At 42.5% G+C, this 22,237-nt stretch overlaps 1 protein-coding gene across 1 annotated transcript in view; it reads right to left on the reverse strand.

Annotated features, from left to right (window-relative positions):
* ASIC5 (acid sensing ion channel subunit family member 5) overlaps positions 1-22,237 on the reverse strand; it is a 612,782-nt gene that overhangs the window by 66,838 nt on the left and 523,707 nt on the right. Inside the window, exon 9 of the mRNA XM_085641714.1 lies at positions 15,419-15,510. Within this exon, the coding sequence (XP_085497840.1) occupies positions 15,419-15,510 (92 nt within the window). The remainder of the gene's footprint in view (positions 1-15,418; positions 15,511-22,237) is intronic.

Here is a 22,237-nt window from a genome sequence, read left to right on the forward strand (position 1 = left end):
TGTGGACTAACAGGTGGCCACAGGAAGCCCCCCAAAGCAGGCTCAGCATCCTTCAGCATTTTCTGCATCCTGCATCCCTTGCATCGGACCACTCCATTGATTCCTATGGCAGTTCACCCATAGTCCCTGGAATTGGACTGGAGACTGCTCTTATGAGGTAACTGTTTAACTGGACCTTGTTGGTCCATGTGACTGGCTACCTATCTGAGTTGGTCCATACAAAAGTGCCTTTATAGTCCTTTTTATGTTACTTTTTATGGCTAACCCTAAATTGGGAGTTGCAGTATATTACAAAGAGTTATTGTCCTACGTGAATCGTTGTGACTATTGTTTCTTAAAAAAAACATATTTCTGGAACCCTTAGGCAGATTTTTGCACATTTGAGATGTCACTTAAAAAAAAAGTTTTTGTAAATTAGATATTAATTATGTTTTGTTTTTCTTCCTATTCAACTGCTTTGGTACTTCTGAATGATTTGCCCATGTTCCTTTGATATAGCCTGAGTGCTCCGAGCCACAGCTATCCAGGACTGAGCTAAGGTTTTACAAACAAACCTGGCTGGACCTGATACAGAATTGTGCCTTTATTTCACAATGAGGTTGCACAACCACACCATATGATAAATCACTTTCCTCACACTAGCTACTCCCAAATTAAAAAAATACAATATATGGTGTTATAATGTGACCCAATGCTTTTCTATGGGTGAGCCAGACTTGCCACATTGAAAAACAACGTTTGAGATTTTTTCTGGCTAGTCATTTAAAACTTAAGTACACTTGTCCTACTTTTTAAATACCATGAGCCCTGCCCAATAAGTGTATAGGGCCTACCTGAAAGGTGACTTATAAGTATTAAAAAGGAAGGTTTATGCCTGGCAAAGAGTTTAGTTTGTGAGGTCAAATTGTCAGTTTTCAGACTGCATGATCAGGCTGCAGGGGCAGAACTGAAGACAAGCTTTGTTTTGTTACTTTAGTGGTGACCCAGTAGGTGCTGCAGTCCACCAGCAACATTTAACTTGCAGGCATTTGGTATGCTGTATACCATATACTATTTTATTTATTTATAAACCACAAACACTCATCTCCAAAGGGATATCACAGCTCTAGAAAGCTCCCTATCTTTCCAACTTTGAAAACTGAAAATTAGGTTTGCATCAACTGCTGAATTACTGTAATCTTTAAAAAGTCAAGTTTTGAATTTTTTCCTAAACCACAGATGCTTATCAGTCAGACAGAGGTCTAAAGGTAAGATGTTCCAGAGGGCAGCAGCCAGAAGTGAAATGAGTATCCACCAGTTCTAACTTGTTTGGCATTGTTAAGCGCAAGGTTTTGTGACCTCAGTTCACATGCTGGCTTGTAAAATTACACTCTGGTTTGAAGAATTTGGGGCTATTTCTTATATAGAGTCTTGTATGAGTAATAAAGAAGCTTAAAGCTGGCTTTATTTCAGATTGGCAGCCAGTGTAGGGTTGCCAAGCAGGCTGATGCTGAACTGTATGGGCCCGATTCACAGAATGAACTTAAGACTAAATCCTAAACTTACTACTTTGTGGTATTCACAGAATGCACTTACTACTTTTGGTATTCACAGACTGCACTTACTACTTTTGGTATTCACAGAATGGATTTACGACTACTAACTTTACGTCCGCACTCGGGCCGGAAATTCCGGCCCGGAGGCGGAGCTTCCGGCCCGGAGGCGGGGCTTCCGGCCTGGAGGCGGAGCTTCCAGGCCAGAGGCGGAGCTTCCGGCCCAGAGGTGGAGATTTCAGCCATGGCTAAATCTCTGCCACCCGCCGGAATCCCCACCTGCGGACCGGAAGCTCCGCCCCCGGCCCAGAAGCTCTGCCTCCGGCCCGGAAGCCCCGCCTCCGGCCCGGAAGCCCCACCACCGAGCCGGAAGCTCCGCCTCCGGGCCGGAATTTCCAGTCCGAGTGCGGACGCAAAGTTAGTAGTCGTAAATCCATTCTGTGAATACCAAAAGTAGTAAGTGCAGTCTGTGAATACCAAAAGTACTAAGTGCATTCTGTGAATACCACAAAGTAGTAAGTTTAGGATTTAGTCTTAAGTTAATTCTGTGAATCGGGCCCTATGTATCCAGGTTGCTGATCAGCTTAGTTGCCGCATTCTAGATCAGCTGGAGTCTGGTAAAAAGATAATCGCCCATACCCACATGAAGGGTATTGCTATAGTCCAATCTGCTGATTATCAGGGTCTGGACTATAGTTTTACACCAGTATCCATCGGAACAGTCATCTCAGTAGTTTGAGGATACCATAGAATTGTCTGCAAGTGGCCTTAAGTTGCTGATGCATTGAAAGTGAGTCATCTATGATGATCCCAGGATTTTTTGCTGATTTCTTGGGTATCGGTGTCTCTCCTAGAGATTTGGGCCACCAAGATAAGTCTAATATTTGATGGGCTCCTCCGAATAGTAGAATCTCAGTTTTGTTGGCATTGGGTTTCAAACAATTCTCTGTCATCCAATCTGCTACTCCTGATTAAATTATTTCAGTTTTCCTCAAATTTCTCACCCATGGAGACCAGTTGAGTATCATCCGCGTATGAGCAAGTTTCAAAGCCCCATTTTCTTACCAGGTTTGCTAGGGATGAGACATACATAATAAAAAAGAATCAGACTCAAAGAGGAGCCCTGAGGGACTCTGCATGTGGATAAATTGGGGCAGAATCTAAATCTGTTCAACTGGATTGATTGTGTTCTGTTCCTTAAACTAGGGACTTAGTGACCCCCGGTATATAAGGACTTAAAGGACAGAAGTCAGAAGGTAAAATAATTGCCCAAGAGGAATCTCATTGTTGTATTTAACTCATGCTCCATCCCGATCAGTGTCAAATTGCACCTAGGTCTTGGCCTACCATGAGCATTGACCATCACTTTGTGGTCCTTGGCACTAGTTCTACTTGAAACTTTAACCCCTCCGCTGCTGCTGACATTCCGCTGCAGTGCTGGGGGGGGGGGGCAGGGGGGCAGCGCGGTGGGCCTGTGCTCATGACGGAGCCGCTCCGTCATGAGCCACAGTTGAGCTGTGCTCATGACGGAACGGTTCCGTCATGACTCCGCCCATTTGCGTTGTCCCCCCGCACAGGCGGGGAAACAGCGCCGCGCAGGCGGAGCGGCCGCCAACGGGCGTGTCATGACGGAACCGTTCCGTCATGAGCACAGCTCAACCGTGGCTCATGACGGAACGGTTCCGTCATGAGCGGGGAAGGGGTTAAAAATTCATGTCTCTCATTTCTCTGACTAGATTTTTGTCATTTTGTTTATTATATTTACTCTCTGTTTCTAAGTTTGTTGTGAGATTTGTATTGTTTTTCCTTTGAACTTTATTGCTGTTTTAGTACTGCATAAATACCTTACACATTGTCCTAAGTTAAGCCTGTCTGCACTTTGCCATAGCTAACATAAGGTTACTTCAGGTTAATTAAGTGACTTTGAGAGTTCATCTTGACGAAGATTGTGATTATCTCTTGAGGTGGGTACTTACCCCCCCAATAACCAATTTCTCACACCCTGTTTCTCAATTTGCGTTCTTCTCCAAATCACGTGAGACTGTAAGGTTCAATTGGTTCACCATCTACCTGTATGCCATATTAGCCATTCTGGGAATCACTAATATCATTCTTGATTAGTTTCCTTTCTAACACTCTGAAATTACTCCCTCCTTCAGTTTTCAGAAAACAGTTAGTACCAAGTGGATGACTATGTGCAGCTTTACCATGTAATACCACATTCAGAGCTGTCCAGTGAGAATGATGTTGGAATATTTCACCCAAGAAGCAGATATATAGCTGGCAAAGTGAAGCACAAATTAAGAGACGTGTAATTAGCCTCACAGTCTTTTCATACTCAGACTTCTTCTTGCCCTCCCTTTGCTGTTGGGTATTACTCCAATGCTCAAACCTTTAAACCTCCATTAGTGTCTGACTGCTAGTATCAAATTTGGGGTAGCAGCTAATACACACTTTAAATAAAATGCATATTGTTGGAGGGCGAGACTCCACTCTGTTACTGTGCTGAAAAATTGAGGATTGGAAAGTTGAGTTCCTTGTCTGAAGTAATCTGGCAGTCATCTGCTTACTTATGTAATGTGAGGTCTAAGACACTTCGGATTGTTGCCAGGTCTCTATGGTGAAAACGTAAGAGTTATAATTATTAGGATTATGTTCAGATGTGTGGTACACTTAAAAAACATTTTGAGTTGACAATGTTAGACACATTAATCAGGACTTGGTTAAAGCTCCTATGAGTGAATGTCCTTAACTATTTGAGACCTTCTTGTTCATTTTTAACGTGATGTTTGAGATAAGCAGGAAATGTTATTGCCTTTAATTCCAAATAATTTGTGACAGTGTTGGTCCCAGATCCATTAAGAAATCTTTAACCATTTGCAACGGCATGGAGTGCCTGGTAGTGCCTCAGCTTCAGGATTGTCTAGGAAACTGAAATGTACCTCAACTCAGCCAGACTTTATGCTTATGCATGAACTGAACCTACCTTCTGAGTTCCTCCCTTTATTGTCCTGCCTAAGTCTGGCAATAGACGTGTGTTTGGTAGGGGAACACTAGATCCTCTAGATGAAATGGCCGAACTTCCCATGCCCCTCATTTGGCCCTTCAATGATGTCCTTCTTTTTTTCAAATAAATCTAAAAACAGCTAACAAGGACTCTTTACTTCCAACAATACTATTACTTACAACGTGACTGAAGTACCCTAGGTTTTAACTAACCCTGGGCGTAGTTCGCAAAGTAGCACTTCGCGAAGCTACGCAAAGTGCAGTTCGCACTACGCGAACTACGCGTAGCACTTAGCGAACTGCGTAGTACCTTGTTCGCACTGTGCCAGATGTCGTATTCAATGATTGCACAGTGCGGACAAGTAACCGGCACTGTGCAATCATTGAAAATGGCATCTTGCACAGTGCGAGCTGTAGTTTTCTGCTGCTCGAGTAGATTTTTACTCGAGCGGCAGCTTTCTCAACGCGAACTGGTAGTTTCTCATCGCGAGCGGTCACGAGCATATGCGACCACTCACAATGAGAAACCTGACCTCCTCGCGTTGGGAATCTCGCCGGGAGGTTTATTTTCCATGCTCGCGTTCGCCAACTTGATGTTGCTGATCGCGAACAAGGAAAAAGTCTCGCCAGGATGTAATTTTGCTTGCTCGCGGTCGCCAACTTGACTTTGAGGACCGCGAGCAAGCAAAAAATGACCGCAGCACTATGCAACACTACGCTACGCATGTTCCCACTGTGCTACGTGCAATTTGCGTAGTGCAAAGTAGCGCGAACTTCGCAAACTACGCGAGCGTAGTGTAGTGCTTTGCCCAGGCTTAGTTTTAACTGTAAGTAGTCTGTGTTTTCTTACATGTAGAAAAACAAGATGCCCTCTCATTCCTCGAATATGTAAAACAACAAGGACTGAACCAAACACCCAGTTAAAACCATGATCGAATTCTGTAAAAGCAGTGCATTATTCCCCCAACATCAATCAACATATATCAGTCTAGTGCAGACAGCGCAAGGTGCCTAAAGTGCTTTGTAAATACATATCACACACTGCACACTTTATGCACCCTGTGTGGTCTGCAGTAGACCTTGAAATATGCTGATCGATGTTAATGGAACAATACAATGTATTTACAAAGTTGGGCCTTGAATCATTGAATGATATACTACTATACCCATACACAACTGATCATGATATGCCCATAGAGGATTGTTTGGGATTCGGTTGGTAGATTTTTGTGCAGAATTTTACCCACGGAACCATTGGGTTTTCCTTGCTAAAGGCAAGTGGGCACCTGTACGCCTTGGCACCTGCTTATTTCCTGGGTAACATGCAGAGCAGCATGAATAGTCAAAGATTACCCACACTGGCAGAAGGGCCAGCATTAAAGGATTGAATGTGGGACTGCCCTCTGTTGAAAAAAAACTGGAGTGTCAAGCAGTGGCCTCTAGAATGTATTTATGTTTGTATGTACAAGTTATTTTTAATAATGCAAATCTAGCCAAATTGCACCGTAGGTGATTGGAGGGGAAACTGGGTTCTGAGACAATAGATGGACTTTTAATATGTTGTAATGTACTGTGTGTGGGTTGCTCATTCCTAAATTGGAGCAGGGTTGTTGTGGTCTTGAATTGATGCATACAGGGGGCCCGATTCACAGAACTAACTTAAGACAAAATCCTAAACTTACTACCATTTTGGTATTCACAGAAGTCACTTACTCATTTCGGTATTCACAGAAGTTAGGAGTCCTAACTTTAGGACTCCTAAATGCCTTCTGTGAATACCGAAAGTCTAAAAATTAGGATTTTTCTCAGTTTAGGAGTAGTAAAGTTAGGACTCCTAACTTTAGGACTCCTAAATGCCTCCTGTGAATACCGAAAGTCTAACAATTAGGATTTTTGTCAGTTTTGGAGTAGTAAAGTTAGGAGTCCTAACTTTACTACCCCTAAACTGAGAAAAATCCTAGTTTTAAGACTTTTGGTATTCACAGAAGGCATTTAGGAGTCCTAAAGTTACGGCTCCTAACTTCTGTGAATACCGAAATGAGTAAGTGCCTTCTGTGAATACCAAAATGAGTAAGTGCCTTTTGTGAATACCAAAATAGTAGTAAGTTTAGGATTTTGTCTTAATTTAGTTCTGTGAATCGGGCCCAGGGATTTTCTGCATGTTTGCACTTTTTTAACTTCAGGCTGTTGGTGTCCTGGGTGCAGATGGGTGAATACCACCGGAAGCAGTGTGCCTGTTTGCCACAAAAGTGAGGATGGCAGTAGTGATGGCTTCCCAGATGATTAGGCTGGTCTTGAAAATGGTGGAAGCTGGCAAGTGGAGCGAGGGGAGTTCCATCCAGGTGAAAGGGGCGTGCCCATAATATTTCTTGCCATTGATGACACATGCTGCATCATGTAGGATGCCTTTACAGAGAACCCAGTATAGAGTCTACAGGGCCATGGAGCCATGTATTGCCACAATCCAGGTGCAAGGGTACAAGAGCTTGTGTGGCAAGATTTAACATATTTCAATAGAGGGGGCTACCACACCAACTCAGTCTTCTTAGCAATGGTTCATTGAGGATGAGATTGGTGTCCAGGGTGATTACAAGTGAGTTGACCATGGGTGAAAGTTGGGGTTTAAATCCATCCAGGTGCATGTCATTGAGCAAGTTTAGGTTGAGCTGCTACTTGTTAGTCTTATTTAACAGACGGAATTTCCTCTTGCCAGGTTTGAGCTTTAAATAAGTGTTGGGCATCAACGTATGAATAGGATGTAGGCAGTGTTTGAGGTAATACATGTGTAGAGTGCATAAAACCTTTAGGGAGAGTTGTATGACAAAAGCGTACTGGGTGATTTTGATGCGTATATCAGTGAGTAGAGTGGCAAAGGGCTCATGTGGAGCATGAAGATGACAGGGGACATATGGAACCCTATGGAATCATGCAGGTGATAGGGAATTATTCGTCCCATATGAACAACTGTTTTGATTAAAAAGGTAGGAGAAGCAACAAACAGTGCTGGTGGAACCAATCAGAGGCTTCAAGGAGTGGATGAGGGCAGGATAATCTACAGTGTCCGTGCTAGGTGAGCAGGTCAGCATGATCAGAAGTGAAAGGCTGCCTTTACCTGTGGTCAGGGGAGCATTTTCTGTAATTTGTAGTGAAAGCATGCTCTCTAGTCCTACTACCAACCACTCCACCCTGTAGGAAATAAAACCTCTAAAGTAATAGATTATTGTGCTTCACCATCTTTATTAGAAAATTCCATAGACGTTTTCAAAATAGGAAAAATGATGCACAAAGAATGGTGGACTTATTTTTGCATGGTATTGCATGAAAACCTAAAACCTAAAAAAGTATATTCTGCAATACAGGAGGCATGCATTAGAATCAAGCCCCTTTTTTCACTCATGAAAACCAATTTAATATAGGTTTGCATCTATCGTTGTGTATATTTTACACTCTTCTCCTGGCTCATTGATGATGTTCTACAAGTTTTGTTGATTCCCTACCTTAGCCCAGTCTTTCACATTTAGGCTGGTGCATATTCACTCACCTATTTGTTTTGTTTCTCTGTCTCTTTCATATAGTAGTTCTACGGTGGATACCATGTCTTGATTGGTCGGTAAAATATGGATTATTTTTGTTTAAATAAATTCTATTCTAAGGTGATAATTGTTCGATTGTGTATGCGATGTGTTTACTCACCAAGAGAGAATTTCCTCTACTTTTGTTGTGCATAAGAGCGTTCTCACTTATGTTTTCATGCGCAAATTGCAGAAACCCTGTACTGCTTTTTTCTCCTATCTTGATATGGATTTGATCATATGGCTATGCTGTCATGTTTATGATTGTTACTTCATAATCAATATCGGCAGGTGGACCTATTAGACATTGTGTCTGTTGGATGATGGAAAAACTTTTTTTTGTCTGCTACGCCTGTTTAAAAGTGTTTTAAAAGCGGAGGCTCTCTTAGTCAGAGTCAGAAACAGCTTTATTCGATTTTTAAGAGACAAAACCATAAAAGCAAACATATATCACATTTCGTTCAATGAGACAAGCTTTAAAAGTTAAAAATAACAGCATGTTAAAAATGATCTAATTCATGGAGATCCTAAATCTAATAACAGTTTTTAGGAACATAGAGACCGAAAAGATAAGAAATTCATCGTCTAACATTTGTAATCTGACCAACGCCGCTCTACATTGTCTCAACCCTAGCTTTTTTAAAACGGGTCGAAGAATACTTTTTCTAGGTTCTGTATAAAATTTACAAAAAAGAATACAGTGGAGGGAAGATTGGACATAAATCTGGTCACAGGGACAAGGAGTAAGTTCCTTAAGCCAGCAATTCTTCTCAGGAAAGGTGACCATTCTAAAAAAGATGTCAGCCCTAAAACGAGATAACAGCATGCGAGTATAGCAGCTGGGGACTAGTTTCAAATATGGTTGGATACCCGGGTTAGTAATAAGTAGCTGATTGGCCATAACAGAGCTCTTACATTTCTCTGACATCCAGCGTTGCTCTGAAAGAAAATGCAGACAAATTTGCTTAAGCTTCTTTCTTGAAAAATTCGTCATGCTAGCTGGAGAGTCAAAGAACTCCGGATGGCCTAACTCCGTAAAGAAATTCCTTACGTAATTAAACCAGGGAATTTTCAGTGCTCCATCTAGGCCTAGGCAGTCCTTAATTATGTCCCTGTTCAGGTCTGTCTCAGTTCCAGACCATACTTTATGCCACAGCAAGATGGGCTCCAGTTTGATGAGATCAGCAATATAGGGCACGCCCAACTCTTGATGACAGGCATAAGAAGAAGTTGACCCCGGCACAGCCAATAAGTACCGCAGAAAAGCATTCTGACAGATCTGAATTTGAATGCTTGGGGTGTTCACAATCCCCCAAATTCCTGCGCCATATAGTGCAATTGATACGCACTTAGCCCTATAGATGTCAAGCAAGACTGGTACCGGGCGGCCTCCAACCTTGTTTGAAAAATGTTTGACCGCCCCAATTGCTCGCGAGAATGCTAGCTTTCGGGATTCACCTGCCGCTGTCCAAGTTCCCTTTTTATCAAAAGTAATACCTAAATACGAAAAAGTATTGACAGTCGCAATTTTCGTGTTAGATAAAAATGAATTACAGCTAAGATTCTTCTTTTTTGTGCAGCACATGTTAAATGTTTTGCTTATGTTAATCTTTAGGCCTCTACTACCCATGTATTCAGAGAAGCTGGTAATCGATCTCTGGAGACCGATTTGGGTCCGGGCCATGATTACAGCAGTGTCTGCATATAAAAGAATGGGGATAAAGGAATTACCAATTTTGGGATAATCCTGCTTATCTTCCAGGAGGTGAGACGCGACCGAGTTAATATATAAATTAAATAAAAAAGGTGCTAGAATACAGCCTTGTCTCACACCCTTTTCTATGGGAAATTTGGAAGTGCAGTCCCGCTTCTCCCCATAGCGTACCCTTGCGCCCGCCTCCCGATATAATTCTCTAATAAATATTAGGAGGTTCAGGTCCACTCCCATATCCTGCATAGTTAGCCAAAGTTTATTGTGGTTGATGCAGTCAAAGGCCGAGCTTAAATCCACAAATGTTAGAAATAAGTTCTCTTTTTTTGCCTCGACATATTTGGCTACTAGGAGTGCTAGATTCAGGCCTTGCTCTATTGTTCCTAAGCTTTTCCTAAAACCGTATTGAAATTGGGAGAGAGTACCTGTGTCGTTCACCCATACTTGTAATTTGTTAAGTATAACTCTCCCCGCGATCTTCATGAGTGAATCAAGTAAGGAGATCGGTCTATAGCATTTCGGTAAACTGCGATCTCCTTTCTTGAAAATGGGTACCACAATGGCTTCCTGCCAAGTCTTTGGGAAGCCCGTTTTAGTAAAACTGTTGAGGACATTAGTTAACAGTGGGGCCCATAACTTACTGTTAGCCTTAAAAACATCTACGGGAATTCCATCCGGACCCGGGGCCTTTCCCGCTGGGCTCTTGTTGATAGCTGTCATAACTTCCTCCACATTAAAATCAACATTTATTGGATAGGGTACTACGTCCTTATCACCTGAGTTAAATTCCCCTTCTATCTCGACCTGAGAGTCCTTTGTATAAAGTTCACGAAAGAAAGACATCCAGCCCTCTTCCGAGATGGCTGTTACGATAGAGTCTGTTGAATCATTGGAGAAAAAAGGAGCATTCACCGCTTTCCAAAATGCGGTATTATTTTTAGAAATGCAGGTTTCCCGAAGGGTACTCCAGGCTTCCTGTTTAATTTGTTTTTTCCTTTTTTTAACTGCCTGTTGGTAGGCAGATCTGGCTGATCTAACTTCGATCATTACCCTAGGCTCCCTTTTTAGTTGTTCCATTAAATGAGCGTGGGTCTTACTACACTCTCTATCAAACCATCTCTTAATTTTGTTTGCCCCAGAATTCAGAGGTCTCGTGAGTAGCTTTTTAATTTCCTCTGAGATACTAAGGAATGCATCATTGACTTTGAGAGGCTCAGCGTACTCTGTGAGACAGATATTAAATTCCTCTTCCTTGGAACGAATTAAATTTCCTAGGAAGGCCACTGGTTCCACTTTGTCCCATTTTAGGGTATAACCGTTCTTCCTTGCAAGTTCTAATCTAAAGTCATAAAGGGTCTGAGTCATGGTAACAGTGTTGTTTTTACCCAGCATTGTAATAAGGGACATACTAAGCGGTAAGTGGTCACTCATTTTTACCTCGCATGTTTCAAACGCGAGAATATAATGAGAGTAACGTTTGGATATTAACATGAAGTCAATTATTGATTTGCAGCCCCGTCCAATGAATGTGGGGTTAAAAGAGACTGGTGGGGAGCATAGTTCATTCACAAAACCCAGGTCCAGGGAGAAAAGTATATCGTTAAGGTGTTTTCCCAGAGATGTATGTGAGAAGTGTGTCACAGGAACACCGTCCATCTCTCCCAGTCCACATAGGTTTTGGTCGCTCAATGGGCATAGAAAGTAGTTAAAATCGCCCATCCAAATCACACAACTATCAGAAAGTTCTTTTTCGTCTATGTTTTTGAGGGTCTCAAGTAATTCTTTAAAGGTCGAGGCCCATACATCTTTCGGTATGTTGTTGTAGAAATTTATCAGGTTAATGTGTTGGTTGCCCCCCAACGTTATATGCAAAATCTGGTAGAAGATGGAATCAGAGAAAAAAGAAATCTTAGTTTCTTTTAAACAATTTGAGACGTAAATACAAAGGCCTCCTTTATTTCTCCCTCTCAAAGTGTGTACAGCTGGCGTGTGGTAGGTACGATAACCATTCATATGAATGGGCTCGACCGTCCAACATTCCTGGAGACAGACAATCGAAAACCGTTTTACAAAGGAAGCACAGTTTATGTCGCCCAGCCTGGAAGACAGCCCTGCAACATTCCAGGATAAAAATGTAATAGAATGGCCTATATCGCCCCTGAGGATGAGATCACAATGGGAGTTGCACCAGGAGCCACAGTTTCAGAAGATCTGCTGCACGTCAGTGTGAGATGATCAGATAACTCATCATCCTCGGTATTGATGGGGATAGTTTCTAAGTTGTTCTCTAAGGAAGTTGACAATTGTACGGGCCGTAAGTCAGTCGGTGAAGTTGGCTTATCACCGACTGCGACTTCCCCCACATAATCGACGACATTATAATTTAGGGGTAGTAAGTCGACCATATCCAGGCAGCTGTACCTGTTTGACAATGGAATGGTCTCCAACCAACCTTGACTTAATATAGGCAACATGCCTCTTTCCTGGTTAGTATGTATTTTTGCCCTCCCTACTTGTTCCCACCTCTTGTTGATTGATTGATAAGGATAAAAGTAATCAAGAGATAGTGGGATGATGTTTGTGTTGAGGACAGAAGATTGTACATACTGGATGTATTTTGCAGCCTGAGTGTCCTTAAAATTAACAATTATACAATCTCCCGGTATATCTTTACTCCTTCTACCCACCCAGCTAACTCTCCGTACAAATAAGATTTTAGTATGAATGTGAGGAGGGAGGGGTCGGTTGATATTAAGCCAATGCATAGTTTTGTTCCTCAATTCGAGATAAGACTCATTGGTTTTTCCCTCCAGGCCAGGTACTCCCGCCAATATAATGACGTAGGGTAAGGATTCTGGGGGAAGATCTAAAATAGGTAATTTGGGAACAACATCTTGGGCAGGAGCAATTCCATTTTCTACCGCATTTTTATCTTGTGTAATAGGATTATTAGTTTTTTTATTAACTTCAGAAAGATTCTGCTGGGGCTTTACTCCTGCGTGTGAATTTTGGAGGCCACTACTAGTTGTGGTGTTTTCAATACGGGCTGTGTTTTCACATTTATCCCCTGATAATCCCAAGTGCCTATCCGTTAGCGGCAAAGGCATAGGGGGAGGAGTTTTCTCTTTTGGATTGCTAACAGGTTTGGCAAGAAGAGAGTGTTCGTGGAGCTCCCTAAGTAAGTCTGTCCTCAGAAGTTGATTGTGTTCTAGATTAGTAGAGGCAGTCTTTTCTAGTTTCTGTAGTCGATCCTCTATCTTGGAAAGTCTATCCAAGATCAGACGGGTTGAATTTTCAAACACTTCTATTATTTTGGAGAGAAACCCAACATCTAGTTGCCTAGTCAAGTCTGAGGTGACTTCGTTCAGGGGGTAATCAGCAGCACCCAGAGTGATATTAGACGCATTTGTTTTATTTTTATTTTTTGACACTCTTGTTTGTCTCCCCTTTTTTGCTTGCGGAGCAGCCTTGAGTTTTGGTTTTGCTCCTAAATTTAAAGGAGGGGAGGAAGAAAAAGAGGTAGCCTCAGTTATTGCGTGTAATTGTGCACGAGTAGAGACACCTTCGATTAGATTGTTGGTAGCAGCAGCCGAGGTAGTTACACAAGTAGTAGACCTTCTAAAGTCTCTGCACTTATTACTTTCAATAGTTAGGTCCGTACTGAGGTCTATGCTTTCAGTCTCACTAGTCAAACATTCAGTTGATATAGGTTTAGTAGTGGTTACCCCAGGTGTAGCAGATAGAGCGATTTTCCCTAGGGATGAGCGTTTAGTTGTAAAGGGTTCAAGCGATAAGCGACGCTCGGTAAGGTCTATCTCTCGTTCTAATATGTTTGCAGCTCTAACAATAAAATTATCCAGGGTCCCTGCCATAGATGTACCAGCAGCAGCACTTTTATTCCTAGACATTTCTCCCACCAATATCGATATGATGATCACAATCGAATACACTTAATAAGATATAGGGGGGGTGGCCCAGCCCAGTGTCTCCAGTCTCGAACGGCCTCAAACGGCCCGCTCTTAGCCCGGTCTTCGCCCCGGGCTTAGTCCCGCGCGCGTCCCGCTAGCACGCGGTAGCATAATTATTAAATAAAGACAAAGGGGCGAAAAAGGAGGAGCCGGGAAGAGGATGCAGCTGCGCTCACCGCCAAGCAGCCTGGTCCTCGCAGTCCCGCGTTCTGATGGTGATGGTCCGGTAGGTATCGCCCCCAGGGCAGCGCGGCGTTCTCGTGGAGAGCCCACAGTTGTCAGCAAGCAGTCCCAAGCCTACAAGCGGCACCCGTGAAGCGGGGGCCGCGAGGCGTCAAGAACCTTCTTGGGGAGGAGCCGGGAAGAGGATGCAGCTGCGCTCACCGCCAAGCAGCCTGGTCCTCGCAGTCCCGCGTTCTGATGGTGATGGTCCGGTAGGTATCGCCCCCAGGGCAGCGCGGCGTTCTCGTGGAGAGCCCACAGTTGTCAGCAAGCAGTCCCAAGCCTACAAGCGGCACCCGTGAAGCGGGGGCCGCGAGGCGTCAAGAACCTTCTGGGGGAGGAGCCGGGAAGCGGATGCAGCTGCGCTCACCGCCAAGCAGCCTGGTCCTCGCAGTCCCGCGTTCTGATGGTGATGGTCCGGTAGGTATCGCCCCCAGGGCAGCGCGGCGTTCTCGTGGAGAGCCCACAGTTGTCAGCAAGCAGTCCCAAGCCTGCGGCTCCCTGGCACGCTTGGTCGGTAAAATATGGATTATTTTTGTTTAAATAAATTCTATTCTAAGGTGATAATTGTTCGATTGTGTATGCGATGTGTTTACTCACCAAGAGAGAATTTCCTCTACTTTTGTTGTGCATAAGAGCGTTCTCACTTATGTTTACATGCGCAAATTGCAGAAACCCTGTACTGCTCTTTTCTCCTATCTTGATATGGATTTGATCATATGGCTATGCTGTCATGTTTATGATTGTTACTTCATAATCAATATCGGCAGGTGGACCTATTAGACATTGTGTCTGTTGGATGATGTAAAAACTTTTTTTTGTCTGCTACGCCTGTTTAAAAGTGTTTTAAAAGCGGAGGCTCTCTTAGTCTAGATTATGCGTTTTAGTCAATTTTCTGGTTCGATTTCAAGTGTTTAATGCATAGATGGTTTACTTTTAGGACCCATGCTAATGCCATTTCTTATAAATACATCAAACTGAAAATAGTTTTGCTATTGCCTGCAAATTGAATCAAGAACTGTCATTATTCAAGTGGACCACAAATGTCAACTATTGGACAATTGTGTACTTTATAACACAACTGCAAATTATGATTGACCTCTGTACCTTACAGTTTCTGTAACATGTGGCATGCTTTGGACCCCAAACGATACATTTTTTGTTGTGGTCATGAGCTGTGACTTCCATACGCTTTTTTCACATGATAAGTGTGGAGATAAATTTTAGGCCTTTAAGTAAGATCTGGAAGTGACAGCAAGCACATGTAATGTGAAGAAGCCAAGTCTGTCGCCAACACCTACTCTGCGTATGTTGTGACATGATATTTGAATGACAAATGAGCATGCATGAATATAATTCAGCAACACCTTGCATGACCATTTGCCTAATAACATATGCCATACTTACCGAGCAGCTCTGTAGTCGTCAATGCTTTCTGCTGCTGGGTCATCTTGTAGTTCAAGTCATGATATCTTACATCGATGTGCACCAAATTGTTCCTATAAATAATAGCAATTAAGTATACCCATTAAGAACCTGAGAAGCAATTCAAGTAATCATAAAAGCACCATTTATGAAAGATTGTTCTTTTGAAGCAAAATGAGAATATACCGTATATAGAGCCGGATTACGAGCAGAGGCATCATTTATCACCCCTGATAAATAACGAGACTACGGGGTATGTTATTATGAGGTGTGATTAAAAAAACAAATAACAAGTTCGTGGAGAATAACATGTGGATGTTGGTGTTCAACACATAAAAATCCTCATAAAACGGTAAATGCCTTATGTTTTCCTACGTTCATTTTCAGCAGGTTTGACCTGCCGAAATTTAACAAAGGATAAAATATTTAACGCATCCGATAATTTCTGGATACGTTAAATACCTTCAAACTTGTAATTCCAAACCTTACATAAACAATGGTTAACTCATGGTTTGAATATTGCGAGGAACTCATAATCATGCCCTAAGGGCCTAATAATGAGTTTGGAGGTCGGAGGACCGCCAAACTTGCAGTGGCGCAGCGGTGGCGGGCCAGCCCCACTGCACCGGCAGTCTGACCACTGGATTACAACTGGACTGCCATGGCACCGCCGCAACAGCGAAGGATCAGAGACCACTGGGAGTGCCTTGGCGGTCTTAGAACCACAATATGCTTGGTGGTGCCCTGCAGCACCGCCATGCATATTACAACTTTCCTCACCGCAAGTGATCTCATGGAGGTTCATACTCCATAAAACTGCTGGCAGTGAGGAAAGAAAGGTGGCCCTACAGGGTGCATGAGCCCCAATTCTGCATGGCATGGACTGGACAGTCCATGCCATGCAGGAATATACACTGGCAGTCCCGCGGCGGTGCAGTTTAAGGCTCACATATAAGCCTTATAATTGTACCGCCAAGGGACTGCCACACCATCCGCCCGTCAGATCACAATTTTACTCTTAATCTGGCGGGCAGTGGTAAGTTTTTGGTGATGCAAGAGCAGGGTTGTTGTGTACCGCCCGCCCCCACACCGCCAAAAGTCACAATTAAGCCCTAATGTTTCAAGAACTAGGTTCATCGTCAGAAGCGACAGACATTTCCCCAGACCAATACCTGGAATGGACCACCCTCAAATTGAGCTTCGTGCATGACCTAAGCGCCTCAAGTTGCACAAGGCGCTCAAGATCACCCTTATCTGGACCAGTACCCCTCCACTACCGAAATAAAATCCCCAAGCAAGCTTCAGAACAAACTATGTGTCCTTATGTGATACTGGAACCTCAACACACTCCACTCTGGAAGGGCAGTCACTCCGCTACTCCAGTGAGCACAAGCGAAAACTTACTGTTCCTTGTCGTTGCTAAAGCTGCCTCATGAGTGGACTCACTTCATAGCGCTGCCAATATAAATGTTATATATCCATGAATACATTTAGCACATCTTTTTGCAAATTCTAGCCACTAATAGCCAATAGAAATGTTTCCATTCCCCACTGAGGGCATGAGAAAAAAAATTATGCTGTTAAAACTACCAATTGCTTTCCAAGTAAATATTCTATATGTTCGTGTTTACTCAATTATTAGTGTACATTACTAGTGGCAGCTTTTATGCCGCATGTAATGTGAGCAATGTGCTAACATCAAGCAAGCAAGGCTACGAACTAGAACTCCCCCCCATTGGCCTATACTATTATCTTATGATGTGATTTTCCGCATTATTGTATTACGTTATTTTCTGCACTGTAACTGATGTAAAGCGCTCTGATACCCTCGGATCAGGTCAGCTCTATATAAAACTTCTAAAATCAAATAAAAAAAATAAAAATAAAAAAAATCAATATTCACTCTGACTGTAACCCCTGTACTAAGAGAACCTATTATGACAGTGCCTGTCGTTTTAGATAATTTCTTATTTGTATCCTTGAAAAAATCTGTAAATAATGCCTTGGTCCGCTTTGCCTTTGAGCAATCAATAAATTCCAGATCTGACACATGGCAACCTAACCTCATTAATACATTTTCTTGATTAGGATTGATCAAGTGCTTAGCAACAAAGGCAATTATCAAGTATGTGTGTGCACTCCATTAAAGTAACTGCTGGGTATGCAAATCATAAATTATTTTGAATGATATAATTGGGCTCCAAACTCTTCGATTAGAAGTGCATGAACACAGACCCCGCTTCCGATCCGACATAAATCATTTAAGCATTAACTCCTTTGCACAGTTGCAAAGGAACTGGAATGTTAGTGTACCTAAGTTCAAAAGCAATTTTGACACAATCTTATCTTCTATGTACCTTCTCTTATCACTCCCTGCTTCTGTCCAGCCCTCAACATCCGTTGATCATTAACTTGTATACAGCCGGCTGTCCTCTCCACCTTTTTATTGCAATGTTATTTGAGAATCAAAGTAACAAACACACGCCGTATCTCGGTGTGGTTCCTAGAGCATTTTAAACCCACCTTCAGGGTACTTGTTTGTGCAGTACCTTAATGCTGCAGGGAGGAGGGCTTCGAAAAGCTGCATTTTCTTTCAGTCATTGGCTGTATTTTGAGATATCACTATATGAGGAAAGCACATTTTGCAACATTGGGAACTGAGTTTCAAAGAGAAATTTGGCAGCTAACTTGTCGTGGGAGGTAAATAACTCGGCGGCGGAATTGGATTGGTTTTCTTCCTGGAAATCTCACATTCCTAGAAAATGTTAAAACATGATTGAATGACAAGACAGGACCTGTCTTTGAGTTATAAAGGAGCAAATCCTCCACTGATATAGAAACATCTGGTGGAATTTCAATTTTCATGCAATCCCTTTCTCATAGGTAATTTTGGTTGACTGTTCTCCATCGACAGAGTCCTGCAGGAAGGGATTTTCCACAAATTATGGGCGTTACCTTCAACACTCAAAGCTAAATTGAGCCCAACATTTCGAAAACCGCCCCTTTAACGCACGGAACATGAACACATTGAGCAAACAGAGCTATCAATGGTGTTTACAGAGTTTTTGGGCAACCAAAACAGGAGCTCAGATAAACACACATTTGCCCAACTTCAACCAAGGAAAGTTCATGCTGACATCTTTATCGGTGCCTGACAAAAACGCGTATGCATTGCTGGGCTGGCACTATGAGGCAACCTGTTGGATGCATGCTGCTCGGACACGAAGCAATCTCTGCCTAGCATAAAACTAACCTTTCGAAGCACTTTTATTTATTTAAAACTTTTTAATGAGCTGCAGAAAATTGTTTTAAAAATTCGGCTTTCAATACTTAGGGCTTATTATCCGAAAAGTTACAAACTAATATTGGGCACAAAAAAGAACATACCATTTAGAAAGGTCTCTAGGGAGATGCATACGTCAGGTGGGAGAGGTGTATACACCAGGAGAGGGAGGCGCAGACAGTGAGCAGTGAGCTACATACAGAGGAAGGGAGTCATGAACACTGGAACCGGAGATACAGACACTGTGACATAAAGACACTGGAGCAGGGACAGTCAAAGACAGCTGCAAGGATACACAGGCACTGTAGCAGCGGGACACCGACACTAGAGCTGGGACACAATCACACTGTGGCAGTCAGACATAGACAAAGAGCAGGGGTACAACGGAAAATGATGGGGCCCGCTGCAAAATATGATGGGGGGCCACCGAGTCTCCCATGTCTCACAGATATTTATTGACTTTGGGCAGAATAAAAGCTCCTGAAGCATTGGGGGCCCCCAAAGGGTTGGGGGCCCCTGTGTACCACTGAGGCTGCAGGGGCCTATGTTGCGCTGCTGACCCAGAGACAGCATACCATGAGCACAGTAGCAGGCAGAAATTAATCCTGAGACGCAGACATAGCAACTTTGGATCAAGGAGATACAGACACTGGAGCAGTATTGTAGAAATGTGCCCCTTTTTGCATGGTTACCCCTAACTTTTTGCCAGATACCTGATGCCAACTTGACTGAGTTTGTGCTGGGACCCTGCTAACCAGGCCCCAGCACTAGTGTTCTTCCCCAAAACTGTACCTTTGTATCTACAATTGGAACACCTCTGGGTCACATGTAAGTCCCTTGTAAAAGGTGTGCCTGGTACCAACGGCCTTGTGACCAGAGAGGGCCTCTGAGGGCTGCAGCATGTATTATGCCACCCTCAGAGACCCATCGCCTTAAAACCCACCCACTGCCATTGCAGGCTGCCTGTTTTAGTGCAGACCAAACTGGAGAGTCGACATGGCACACATCGCTGTGAGTGTGTTTCAGGAAGTTGTATGCCTGAATCCCTATGCACACTGTTAGTGGCTTAAGACTTATCAAGTTTACCAATGTACACAAAAAACATTAAAAAGTTTGTCAAAACAAAATGTTAATTTCTATTATAGTTTTCAAATATTCCATATATTTCTTTTTACATTATTATGCAATTCAAAACAGTATTACATCATGAATAAAAAAAATACATAGCTCAACAATTCTTGTGGATTCCACTCGATTCTTAGATCGCCCAAATCATAGGTCCCTTTCTCAGGGGCCTCTATATTCAACAACAAAAATAATTTTGTTAACCAAAACTAACATCTCAACCAAGAAAACAATTACATCTTGTAAAGTGATACCTTATCTAATTTGCTTGTATGGTGATCCATACAAATTTACCAACAACATGCGTATCCCATTAGTAATGATCCACAGCATGCCAACATTACCTCAGACTACCCGATCACGATTTAAAAGTACATTCATATGATCCCATGTTGAGTATGTCATTCAACCCATGTCACCGCATATCACCCTTAAGTGAATGATCTTATGTATAGCAACAAGTTAGTCACAATCTAAGTGGAATCTTCAATAGCTTCTATAATAACCGCACATTGACCAAATCTTCCTGTAGAATTACACAGTCCTTAGCAAAAAGAGATCACCATAATTATGTACCTTACATCCCACTCTTCTTATAGCCATGCCTTAAATTCCATCGTGATTTCCACAAACCACGTTTTCAATCCTTTTGTTCTCTGTTTAACCTTCAACACAGAAAGCAAACTTGTGTCCTGGTAGTCTAAGTTGATAATGTAATACTGTTTTGAATTGCGAGAATCTGTAAACAAATATATGGCATATTCGAACAGAAGTACCTCTGCCCTGTCTGAGTTTAACTTGAGGTAATTATCCTTCATCAAAATAACAAGTTGCTCCATGCAGTTGTTAAACTGTTTGGCCACCTCTTCAATGTCACATGAACATACAATATGAGTGTAATTGGCATAAGAGATAACAGAAAAAACACATGATCAAGTCAAATTGGCCAATGGAGTCATGTATATATTGAAAAGAGTGGGGCTTAAAGGTGACCGCCTACGGGACCCCACAGGGAGGGAGAAAGGCTCAGATGTAAAATCGCCCAATGATACCACTTGTTCTCTATCAACCAAGAATGAATTCAAAAGGGAGAGGGCAGAATCCCTGATACCAATGAACTGCAACCGGTCGATTAAAAAACAGTCGTTGACGGTATCACATCTGGATTATAACTCCAGAAAAATCAGAGCAGCATTGCCACCCTTGTTGACTCTGGACCTGGTTTCTTCTGGAGCAGCCCCTAGGGCTGATTCAGTACAGTGATTGGCCCTAAAACCACACTGAGAGCAGTCTACGAGGTGGTGTTTGTCAAGGAAAGCCATGAGATCCATGTTCAATGGTCTCAAGAATCTTGGCAGGGAAATTAAGGTAAGAGATGGGCTGATAATTGTTCACATCTAACTGCTACAGTCCCTGAGATGCTGTGAAGAACATTAGGGGAACATGGATCAGTAAGGGGACCTGACTTCGTAACCTTAATGAGGTTGGCAACCTTTTCACGACTGAGAGGGGAGAAAGCTAAAAAAATATTAGATGTTGCATTAGCTCTAACATTCCTGAAGTCAGTGGAGTTGCCATTCAGAAGTGAGGTCAATTCATTGAAGATTATGTTAACTTTTAACTGGAAGAAATCTGTGAAATTATTGCACAGGGTTGGGTCGGGTTCTATGGTGTTGTTAGCGTTACAGTTGGTCAAGTCTTCACATTTTTAAATAATCCTTTGGGAGAGTTTTTTGCAGTGTTAGTTTTATCTGTAAAGTAGCTAGACTTTTCTGCTGTACTCAGAGACTTATACTTGCAGATATGTTGTTTGTATTTGTTCCTTTCATGAGGGGAGAAGTTGTTATTCCATTTTTATTCCTGACGCCTACATTTTTGTTTTTATAATCTTAGGACTTGTGAGTAGTATGGGGCAGAGGGCTTACTTCTATGGGTTTTGATCATCTTTATAGGGGCCAGCTGAGTCAATCCAGTTCGAAAAACTAGGGTTAGCTCTGTCTATGTTATTTCTAAAAGTGGGTTGAGACTTCAAGAGTGTATAATTTAGCTTGGTCTTGTTCAAGTCAAGGGCAAGATTTTCTCAACACTCAACTCATGATTACTAGTAAAAACCTCATTGAGAGTGGGATTGCCAGATGGGTTTATTTGAGTAAGATCAAGTTTTACTGCTATCCTGTTCTGAATCTGTATGTTGGTGGGCTACCGCAGGAATGCATGGAATATTATTGATCCATTTAAAGTATTGAACTAATCAGTTTTAACAAGGCTCTTAATAATCTCTAAGGGAATAGTATAGGTTACAATATGAACATTTGTGGTGTGCCACAAAACAGCTCTTCTAAAAGGGCACGGATGTGAATAATTGTCAACCATATTGTCTTCCATGTTCTATG

This window comes from Triturus cristatus, chromosome 2_2, assembly GCF_964204655.1.
Source record: "Triturus cristatus chromosome 2_2, aTriCri1.1, whole genome shotgun sequence".
Taxonomy (NCBI): domain Eukaryota; kingdom Metazoa; phylum Chordata; class Amphibia; order Caudata; family Salamandridae; genus Triturus; species Triturus cristatus.